The 12,129-nt window shown below is 40.9% G+C and overlaps 1 protein-coding gene across 1 annotated transcript in view; it reads left to right on the forward strand.

Moving 5' to 3' along the window:
• Positions 1 to 11,765, forward strand: part of tlcd1 (TLC domain containing 1) — a 62,887-nt gene extending 51,122 nt beyond the window's left edge. Inside the window, exon 4 of the mRNA XM_078548029.1 lies at positions 8,350 to 11,765. Within this exon, the coding sequence (XP_078404155.1) occupies positions 8,350 to 8,742 (393 nt within the window). The 3' untranslated portion in view covers positions 8,743 to 11,765. The remainder of the gene's footprint in view (positions 1 to 8,349) is intronic.
• The last annotated feature ends 364 nt before the right edge of the window (positions 11,766 to 12,129 follow it).

Below are 12,129 nucleotides of genomic sequence, written 5' to 3' on the forward strand. Positions count from 1 at the left end.
CCGCTTCCTCCGGTGAGTTGCTTAATTGTCCACCGTCATTCACGACTAGATGTGGCAGGACTGCAGAGCTTAGATCTAATCCTTTGGTTGTGGGATCGCTTAGCTCTGTCTATCACTTGCTGCTTATGCCATGTGACACACAAGTGGTCCTGTGTTAGAGCTTCACCAGGTTGACACCTCATTTTTAGGTGTGCCTGGTGCTGTTCCTGCAACTCTTCATTGAACCAGGGTTGTTCTCCTGCCTTGATGGTAATGGTAGAGCGGGGGATATGCCAGGCCATGAGGTTATCAATTGTACCGATTGAATACAGTTCTGCTGCTGCTGATGGCCCACAGTGCCTCATGGATGCCCAGTCTTGAGTTGCTAAATCTGTTCGAAATCTATTCCATTTAACATGGCGGTAGTGCCACACGACACAATGGAGGGTATCCTCAATGTGAAGGCGGGACTTCAACTCTACAACGACCGAGCCATGGTCACTCCTACTCATACTGTCATGGACGGGTGCATCTGTTGCAGGCAGGTTGGTGAGGATGAGGTCAAGTATGTTTTTCCCTGTTGTTGGTTCCCTCACCACCTGCCACAGACCCAGTCTACCAGTCATATCCTTTAGGACTTGACCAGCTTGGTCAGTAATGGTGCTACTGAGCCACTCTTTGGTGATGGACATTGAAGTCCCCCACCCAGAGTACATTCTGCGCCTTTGTCACCCTCAGTGCTTCCTCCAAGTGATGTTCAACATGGAGGATTCATCAGCTGAGGGAGGGCGGTACGTGGTAATCAGCAGGAAATTTCCTTGCCCATGATTGACCTGATGCCATGGGACTTCATGGGGTCCGGAGTCTATGTTGAGGGCTCCCAGCAACTCTCTCCCGACTATATACCACTGTGCCACCACCTCTGCTGGGTCTATCCTGCTGGTGGGACAGGACATACCCAGGATTGGTGATGGTGGTGCCCAGGACATTATCTGTAAGGTCTGATTCCGTGAGGATGGCTATGTCAGGCTGTGGCTTGACACGTCTCCCAATTTTGGCACTAGCCCCCAGGTGTTAGTTAGAAGGACTTTGCAGGGTCGACAGGGCTGATTTTGCTGTTTCTGGTGCCTAGGTGCCGGTTGGTCCATCCGTTTTCATTCCTTTTTTGTGACTTTGTAGCGGTTTGATACAACTGAGTGGCTTGCTAGGCCATTTCAGAGTCAACCGCATTGTTGTGGATCTGGACTCGTGTAGGGGTAGGCCAGACCAGGCCCTAAAGGGCAGATGGGTTTTTACAACAATCAACAAAGGTTTCACGGTCACCATTAGACTTTTATTTCCAGATTTTTATTGAATTCAAATTCCACCATCTGTGGTGGGATTTGAACCCCGGCTCCCAGAGCATTACTTCGGGTCTCTGGATTACTAGTCCAGTGACAATACCCCTATGCCAACACCTCCTTTCTTTTATTTTAACGAACTCAGAAACTCATAATCGCTGAGCAAGAAACAGCACCGAATCTAATTTATCCTCATCGCCAGTTTGTTATAGAGTTGATCTTCAGACAACTTTTCTTTGTGGAAACATTTAACTTTATTTACAAGACAGCAGCAGCAACTACACGTGTGCATCAAACTCCATAACTAAAGAAGAACTCTCCTGTACAGGTTCCCCGCGCTGTTACTACATTGGTTTACACAGATCATGTGCTCCACAGAAGATATGCACCTTCACAGAACAATGGAGGGTAATGGGCTCTGAAGAAGGGTCATACAGAGTTGAAACATTAACTCTGTTTCTCTCTCTCCACAGATGCTGTCAGACCTGAGTTTTTCCAGCATTTTTGTTTTTATTTCAGATTTCCAGCATCCGTAGTATTTTGTTTTTATCGGAGGGCAACAGCTGTCCATGATTGAACCTCAAATGTGTACATTTAAAGACAAATGTTAATGAGTTTAAAAATAAGTTAATTTTTACCTTTGGGTACTTCATGATACTTAATCATAGAGTTGGTCTTTCCCTTAATTGATATATGCATGCCATGACACTGTTAAAAACAAAAATCAAAAAAGAGAATCTAAAAACAGAATTACAGATTGCAAACCATTAATGATGCTAATATATATTCCTCTGCAAAATTTGGAATAATTTGGATAATTAGTGGGGGAGAGGGTCCAATTGAAGGGAAGTTTAAAAAATCAAAAAGAAATGAGAGAGCAGAGGAGCAGGTTGGTGAAGAGGCGAACGATAATCAAAGTGTGACAGGAAGGGGCAGAAAATATAAGCGGAAGTGTGCAGCAGAAATTAGAACCAGAATGAGCAATAATGGTAAAAAAGTCAAAGCTTAAGGCTCTTTATCTGAATGCATGCAGCATTTGTAACAAGATAGATGAGTTGACGACACAAATAGAAATAAATGAATATGACTTGATAGCTATTACAGAGACGTGGGTGCAGGGTGACCAAGACTGGGAACTCCATATTCAAGGGTATTCGATGTTCTGGAAAAATAGACAAAAGGAAAAGGAGGTGGGGTAGCTTTGTTAATAAAGGAAGGTATCAGTGCGGTGGTGGGTAGTGATATAGGCGCAATAGATCGTGAGGTGGAATCAGTTTGGGTGGAAGTAAGGAATAGCAAGGGGAAGAAGTCACAGGTGTGAGTCGTCTGTAGGCCCCCGAAGAGTTGCCTCATAGTATACAGTAGGACATAGTATAAATCGTGAAATAATGGAGACGTGTAAGAAGGGCACTACAATTGTCATGGGTGATTTTAATCTACATATTGACTGGATTGGCAGGGGGAACATGGAAGATGAACTTGTAGAGTGCATCAGGGATTGTTTCTTAGAGGAACATGTTGCAGAACCTACCCGGGAACAGGCTATTTTAGATCTAGTAATGTGTAATGAGGTGAGATTAATAAGCGATATCATAGTTAAGGATCCTCTAGGGAATAATGATCACAACACGGTAGAATTTCAAATTCAGTTTGAGGGCGAGCAACCCCGGTCTCAAACCAGTGTCCTCAACTTAAATAAGGGCAATTACAGAGGTATGAAGAAAGAGTTGTCTAAAGTGGGCTGGGAAAACAGATTATGGGGAAGGTCAGTGGATGAGTACTGGCAGACATTTAAGCAGATATTTCATAACGCTCAGCAAAAATTTATCCCAGTCAAAAAGAAGGACTCGATGAGAAGGATGAACCACCCATGGTTAACAAAGGCGGCCAAAGAGAGTATCCAATTAAAAACTAAGGCATACAAAGCGGCGAAAACTAGTAGGCCAGAGGATTGGGAATTTTTTAGGAACCAGCAACGGATGACTAAAAAGCTAATAGAGGGTGAAAATTGATTATGAAAGTAAATTGGCAAGAATCTTGTTACAACTGTGCAGTGTGTTGGTGAGGCTGCACCTGGAGCACTGTGTACAGTTTTAGTCCCCGTATTTAAGAAAGGATAAACTAGCATTGGAGGCAATTCAAAAAAGATTCACTAGGCTGATTCCTGGGATGAAGGGGTTGACTTATCATGACATGGCTAAACAGGTTAGACTTTTATTCATTATAAGGATGAGGGGTGATCTTATTGAAACGTACAAGATTCTGAGGGGGCTTGACAGGGTAGATGTTGAGAAGATGTTTCCACTAGTAGGGGAAACTCAAACTAGGGGACATAGTTACAGAATAAGGGGACACTCATTTAAATGCAAAGGAATTTCTTCTCTCAGAGGGTAGTGAATATCTGGAATTCTCTACCCCAGAGAGTTGTGGAGGCTAGATCACTGAAAGTATTTAAAGAGGAGGTAGATAGATTTTTGAAATTCGGGGAGTTGAGGGCTATGAGGAGCTGGCAAGAAAGAGTTGAGGCCTGGGGTAGATCAGCCATGATCTTATTGAATGGCGGGCAGGCTTGGGCCGAATGGCCTACTCCTGCTCCTATTTCTTATGTTCTTAATCCACAGTATGAGCTATAATTGCATATGTTAACAAGGACTCGTCCTAAACACACTCAATGCAAATCTAAATAGCTGACAGTTTTGCTAATGAGAGTGCATTGAAGGAGGGAGAGTAAAAATGGAGAAAATAAATGACAGTGCACTTCAAATGCTACAACAGCCTGTAGTGTTTAAATAAAGTGAATTGTGTTCCTGTGGAGTCCAGCTGCATAACCATGGCTAAGGCTGCATAGTTGAATAGGACAGTGGTACAGAACTGTACTGTCTGTGGTACTATAGCTTTAAATTGTTCCTGGTAGTGTCACACTGTCTCCATTGTTCAGCCTCTACTGAACCCAAGTTACTCCATTGTTAGACCACCTCACTGCAGCAGGACCCCTGTTACTCGACAGTGCTTTAATTGGCAAATTCATTTAAAAGGCAATGGTTTAGTTCAGATTTTTTGAATGTACATGCAAATATAATCTTGCTATGTCAGCTAAAATTGCACCCTATCCATCTTCAGTGGTGCTACAATTTGATTAATAACATCTTGACAATGAGGATAAAAATGGATGGTAAATAATAAATGCCAGAAATTAAAATGCTAAAGCATGCCATAAAACTGGGAATGCAATGTAGGTCAACATCTCAAAAAGAAACATAATTAAGTCTTTTGGTGGGCTTTACATCAGAACGTAGTTTTCTAATGAAGGGTTGCATCCAAACTTTCAGATATGCTGACTGATTGGTAACACATTTCCTCCACTTTTGGAGGAAAAGAGATGCCTGGGCAGCAAGAGGAACAATGAGGAAATTGGTGCATAAGGGAATCAAACCATAGCAATATTGGACCCCAGTAAAGTTAAAAATGTTGATAACTTAAGGAAGTTTTAAAAAAATGTTACTGCGTTTCTCCCTGCCAATTATCTTCAAGCTTGATATTTCAAGACTGGAAAGATAGTAAAGACATCCTTAATGAATGTTATTCAAATAATTGTCAACAACAAATGAAGCCATCTTTGTAGGCTACTGGACTAGCAACCCAAAGGTCATGAGTTCTAATTCTGCCATTACAAATTGTAAAATTGAAACAAATAATCTTGTAATGACCATGAAAGCTGCATATTGTTATCATTGTATTGTTATAATAATTGTTATAATTGGCTCACTGGTGTCCTTCAGGGAAAAAAAAACCTGCCACCCTACCAGGTCAGACCTACACATGATTCCAGTCCCATACTGTGATTGACTCCTAATGCCCTTAGGGCAATAAATGCTGGTGTTTCCCACATGCCAAAATCTAATAAAAACAAACCCACAATCCTTTAAAGTAGATGTTTTTAAGTCCCCTAATTACAGACTGAGTTCAGTTGCCTCTAACATGCGGGAATCTATCAGGAAGGTAACTGATCTTTAACAAAGTCCACCAGACTTTCTGTCCATTTTAATTAATAGTCAGAATGTTGGGTGAACTCCGTTAGGTTCATGTATGACAGCGATATTTTCTTACATGTGCTCCCCCCTTGCAATGCTTTATATCCAAATCCTAAAGGAGAAAAATCGAATCCAATACCTTAAGTGCTTTTTTCCTTTAGAATCTTAACTGTTGAAAAAGACCCTCTGTGGAAAAGAGGCATTCAAACCCTATCTTTCATTAAAGGATTTAAATCCATCAAACATTAACATTAAAATAACTCAGCATGTTTTTTTTGTGATCTATTACCATCTCTACAAGTGCTCCCCCTACACTTCCCCACCGCAACCCCACAAAAGTAGGGACCAGAACAATGTAAGAGCAGGCACAGTAGTGAAAATCATGGGAGAATGGGAAGAGCAGCCAGAAGTCATGCAAGTGCAGCCAGACTTTGTAGCATGGCCGGCTGAGCATTAAGAAGCTGCTCAAGAGCAATAAGGGGCCACAGGAGAGCAAGGAGGCTGTTGAGTATCTAGTGAAGAATTGGAAATGGCAACCCATCACGAAAATCCAGAGTCCCAGCCTGCACCTCTGCTGGTTCTGAAAGAGCAGAGGAAAAGCACATTTCTTCCCTCCCCACTCTGCTGATGTCAAGATCCCCTAGGGGAGGCAAACCGGTTACCGTAGCACAGGCTAATTTGGCACACCCCAAGGGCAAAAACACTACATGTTTGTGTATAGTGCGCCTACCCTGCGTTGCCTTTTAGATTTTGCTTTAAAAAAAAATCAATGTTTTTCATGTTTTCTCCTGAAGGTGTTGGGGTTCTGTACCAGTTGCTCCCTTTCATTTGTGGGGCTAGTTTGTAGGCGGTTCAATTGTAGAATTTATCACAGACAAGTCCCGCCTGACAGCAAATTGTGAATGAGTCAAAGTTTCCTGCACCTGGCAACGCTGGATGTTTTTGACCACTGCCACCAATGCTACTCCTTTGCAATTGTAGCTCCCCTGCTGCTCTGGCTGAGATCAGCTAACTCATCACTGATCTGGGATCAAACTTGGGAACTACAGGTTGGAGGCTGACTTCATTTGATCCAAACAACAGTAAAAATAAAATTGGAAGTAGCATTGCATGCAATGTAATCCACGAAGTGATTACCACAATGACGTCATGCTATTCCATCCTTCTATATAAATAAACCAGGTAAAGTGTCTTGCAAGAACTTCTGTAGACTATTATGCTGAAAAAGTGGAATTGCTTGAATTCTTTCACACGTTGCTACATACAAAACACTCCTGATGTTTCAGATTCGTTTCCAACACCGAGCTGATAAATTAGACGAATGTACACTCTCACTGTAGAGTCTCACCACTATGAGTGCACACTGGGAAATAGTGCACCCCTTGCACACCTGCCCACCTCCCCCCACCCCCCCAAAAGATTTTGTGTTTATTAATCTCCAAGGAGTAGACAATCGTGTGGTTTATCCTTTTCTGTGAAAATAACTTTAAATTCCAGTCCAGTGAAATTTTTTTTGCATGTACTTAATTATTGCAAATTACATTCGGTAAAGCATTATGGTGGGTGTCCACTTAAACCGTGAAAAGAATCAGTAGTGCATTTAAAATGTTTATTTGTGTACTGGTTTATCAAATTTGGATTGTTTCCAGAGACGGTCCACTCCTGTTGACTCACTTTTTATGCTGATATTGATAAATTATTTATTACTCTGAATTAAACAATGAAAATAACGCAGCAACTTTATGCTGAAAAAAATTAATCTGATAATTTGAATTAAGCAACTTTAAATTAAGAAGAGTAGAACCTACTTTGAGTAATGCAACACCAGAATAAACTCATAGGGCTGGATTTTCCCAAGGGGACCGGAAATGGGTGTCGGGTCTATTTCCGGGTGCTGAACCCGCGGGGAAACAGTCACTCATTAGGATTTTTACAGAGGCATCCCTTTTAATTGGCATGGAGACAGGTTCCCCGTCCAATCAAGGACAGTGGAAGTGCTCTCGAAGCTGGGGAGCCAGAGGCCTTCCATCTTGAGAGGAGCACCAGCTTGTAATAGATGGTGCAGGTCAATGGGACTAGCGGAGTAATATTTCGGCACAGACTAGAAGGGCCGAATGGCCTGTTTTCTGTGCTGCAGTGTTCTATGGTTCTATGGTAAGTAACTGAGAGAGTGCTTCCAAGATAGAAGTGCCCTCTCAGCAGCTTTTTGAAAACTTTAATTATAAAATGGTGCATTCAGCCAGGCCTCCAGTGGCTGCACTCGCACCGAGATAGGCAGTGCAGCATCCCCTCCCCCCCACCCCCCCCATTCAGCCTACCACCCTGTGCCAGCCTACAGGCAGCTAAACCACCCCCCGTTGGTCTGGGCAACTTGAGGATGACGGAAAGATTCCTGTCGGCTTCCTTTTAATTGCAGTTAACAAGGCTCTGAAGGAACTGCATTGGCTACCTGCTGTATGGGGATGGGTAGCACTTCCAGCCCCAATCTTGCCTCCACTAAAATGGCTGGCACCGGGAAACTAGCATGCTGGCCACATTAGCATTTCAGGCCCTCTCCGTCTCAGTTCCCACTCCTGGAGGAGCCTGAAAATCCTGCTCTTAAGATGGTAAATGATGGGGTTAATGTGGTAATGATGGAGGTAATTTCAGGTTTTGGAAGAAACGTTTCAAAAACATTATTTGTGTAAGTCTAACTACCACGATATGAAGTAAACTTGATATAAACAAGATGTTAAGTGCAAATTTTCCTATATTGTATGTATATATATTTGGATTTCAGGCCTGTACCCCAGTGTGAAATGGTTTCCTGTGGGTAAAAAAAATTATGACAACCAGTGATGTTATTATGAGTTTATAACAGTGGAGACGTAATACTTCAAGTAAAACTATACAAGAATTATGGTTAACCTAGCCAGGATTGGTACGAATATATGGGAGTAGAACTGCTCAAAATGAGAACCCAACTGCTGCTATCTAACAGGGTGCATTTTTCTCCTCAGGTAATTTCCACATTCCTGTATATTGTGCTGAGCCACCACTATGTCGCTGGTGCTGTTGTTGCATTGTTCGTTGAGATAAACAGCATTTTCCTCCACACCCGACTGCTTCTAAAATTGGCGAATGCACAGACCTCTCAACTATACCACTACAACAAGTACATCAACGTATTCACCTATATTGTTTTTCGGCTATCTTCTCAGTTTTACCTCACTTGGTTCATGATGAAGAATTTAAACGTCCTCCCAAACGCAGGCTACATCAGTCTATCCTTGAATATAATGAACATCATGATCTTGGTTTACTTCTACCGTCTGGTCCGCACAGATTTCCTCAGGAAGCCGAAGCACTACTTACAGAATGGGAACAATAACACAAAGTTTGTGGATGATTAAAAGACTTGTGCATTTGAAAACACTGGTTTAAAATGGAAACAGATTCGCTGAATTAATTTAAGGCTGAACTAAATACTTGGAACAGGGTACCTTACATTTTAACACAGCTGCCTGTCCAAGATTGCGTTTCTAATGTAATATATATAATGGGATGAGTCTTATGGCCACTTCACAAAGAAAATAACACAGCCAGTAAAATATGTATTATTCTTTAATAGCCAAAATGGTGATATTGAGTAGGACAAGAATTGTAAATAAAAAAAAAAAATGTTGTAATTGTAGGGATAAATACAGTGTACGTTTTCTTATAATTCATAGTAATACAGGAAATGAATGATACAAGTGTAATAATACAATTAAGGAGGCCTACTGAGCTCCCCCAAAGTAAAGCAAAATTATTCAGTCACCGGATGAACAATATAAACAAGGAAGGTTCATGTTTCATACCCAGTCTGTGCTGAGTTAGCTGATCGCTGCTGTGACAGTATCGGGGAGCTAGAGTTAGTTTCTGTGCTCCTGGGTTAGGGAGCTGAAAAAGACCTGAGGTTCCTGCCTTGAATACACTATCCAGTAATCCCTGCTGAAAGTTCAGATGTGTGGTGTCCAGGTGTAGGGCAAAATTGGGCTCGGCTGTGGTAAGTAATCTGCCAACGCCGTGGACTCTGCAATTGTGGAATCCTGGTATGCATGCATTTAGTGAGGTAGGAGTTTCCATGAGGATGTGCCTGTGATGCTCACCAATTTTCCAGAGTCAGGCTACTCTGTATTAACTTTGGTAGGCCTCAGTCAAGTAGTCTGCCTGGAGCAGATGTGGGAAACATGTGCAGGTGGACATGGAAGCCTGCCACAGTATAGTGTCATTAGCATCCTTCGCGCTTAAGATATTTAAAAACCTGTAAACTTTTTTTTCAAAAGCACCTTCACCTGTGCAACCGATTGAGCTACCATTAATTGCACAGGGCCTTCCAGCCCCTTAACAATGAAATAGTGCCTCTGCCATCATAGCAATGTCAGATGCAGGGACAAACATGCCCTTTATCCCGGAGATGTTAACACTGGAAATGCTGGGAAATCCACTATATGATGTATTCACATCTATTATAGGGTAATAATAATTGTCCTGCCCATTTTATAGGCTTAAGGTTCCTCTGACAGGATACATGAAAATGGCAGGGATGAGTTAGTAGAGAAGTTCCTTAAGAAGTTTTTGCCTTAGCCTGCTGGTGTTAGGCAAGATTGAGAATGTAATTCCTGCAGAAAATCTCACTGTCTAAATTCGTGCATAATTTCTGGCTACTTGGGTGAGGTACATAGGACCTTTGACATACTCACATTATGTAATGCCAAAACAATTAATCTTTAATTATGCTACAATAATTACTGTCCTTGTGCAGATGACTTCATAGCATTATGTTTGCATTAAGCACTTTGTGTTTAACTGCATTTGTAGAATTAAAACTTACCTTTACAATTGAAACAAAACTAATTTATCTGCATTTTACTTAAGTATAAACAGTAATTGCAGTGGAGAACAGTAGGATACTGATGTGTGTAGTAATAGCGCATATCATATGTCAAAAGGTTACAATCCACAGTTTACTCAAAATGGAAACAGCAGTTATGTGTAACCCTCCTCTCTGACGTTTTTAAAGGCAGTTTCTACTGTATTGCAAGGAGATTGAGGAGGTAGTATTTATAATATGTTAGCATTACCTATCAACGTACCAACACCACTGATTAAATAAAGTGCAATATCAAAGCAGAAATAAAATTCTACTGAACTGTTTCAACATATCCATAATTTGTAAGAAGTAAAACAGATGGAAAGAATTTATATTTTGCATTTTTCACATTCTTCAAGGATATTTATTCTACGTTTCAGAGGGACTGCATTTCACCTGCTGCCTTTTGCTGCTCCAAAACTTGCTAAACAGGAAATTCTATCTTGCAAGCCAAACATTCCGAAAGACGTGACCATAAATGAATGTCAGATGCCTAAAGCAAAATAAAAAGAAAGGAATCAGCATTAACTCTCTCCTGTGCAATTTGTAGCTTATTGGAATAACTCAGAAAAGTGGGAACGTGGGAGCTTTGTGTTGTTCGAACAATCCTGGAAGTTTTTTAATGCATTCCAGAGCTTTTGTGGATTACTCCCAGTCCCAATTTTTTCTCTAACTTTTATTAATATTAAATGCAAGGCTTTTTAACATTTGTCCCTATAGATTAGACCCCGTCCCAAAATGTCAAAGTGTGAACTCTGCGTAATTGTGGGAACCGCATCACTATTTTTGTATGTCATATCCTGTCTACTTTTGTAGAATTAAATGAAGCATTGCGATTGTTGTTTAATGTTATTTTACTAATAATACTTTATAGAAATGTCCAGCTGCAGCACTGTGCTCCTCCTAGATGAGGAATGAGATTTCTCATATATATTTGCTGTAGTTTTGCCAACAGGCAGCAATAACCCATGGTTATTAATGAACACATTCAGTTCGCTTTTATAGTGGTGTACCGCACTGATTGACTTGTTATGAAGTACTGATGCAACTCATTACATCTGTTAAAGGTTAGATTGACAAGGTGAGTGATCAATGTTTATGACATCTGAAAGCAACCTAGCTATTATAACAGTGTGCACTGTTTTGCTTGTGACTTCTTCATTAACAGGCAACTCCTGCAACATCTGCTGCAGCATTCACTACACTAAGCTTATTCTGTTCCATAAAAAAACAAAGAGCTGGCCCAGAATATTATAAAACCAAGCATGAAAGAGGTGAGTTACTCTATGAGTGACACTCCGGTCCTTAACAGAATATAGAATATCTAAGGAGAATCTGCTGTATTACCATTACATTTAGTTTGTTAGGGAGGGGTAAATGTAACTATATATCCCTTTTAATCCCAACTGGGATGATAGGCAGATATTAAAGATCTGCCTGAACTAGTGGAATGTATGTTCTTTTCATTAAAGTTGTTGGTGCTGCTAATAGCATTTGTTGCCTTGTATGAAAAGAGAAAATGTAGAGTTTTCTATGTTTTTCAGAATCTTTGACAAATAAAATTACATTCTGTGAATTTCAATGCATTATGTTTCACAAGACACCAAATTAAAAGTAAACAATGTCTACTGGAACTGTAAATATTTTAAAAACAAGAACAGAAACAGAAATACCTGGAAAAACTCAGCAGGTTTGGCAGCATCGGCGGAGAAGAGCACAGTTGACGTTTCGAGTCCTCATGACCCTTCAACAGAACTAAGTGAAAATAGGAAAGGGGTGAAATTTAAGTGGGGGGTGGTTGTTAGGACAAGCAGTCAGTAATAGGTGGAGATAACCAAAATATGTCACAGACAAAAGAACAAAGAGATGTTGAAGGTAGTGATAT

This window comes from Cetorhinus maximus, chromosome 9, assembly GCF_964194155.1.
Source record: "Cetorhinus maximus chromosome 9, sCetMax3.hap1.1, whole genome shotgun sequence".
Lineage (NCBI taxonomy): Eukaryota > Metazoa > Chordata > Chondrichthyes > Lamniformes > Cetorhinidae > Cetorhinus > Cetorhinus maximus.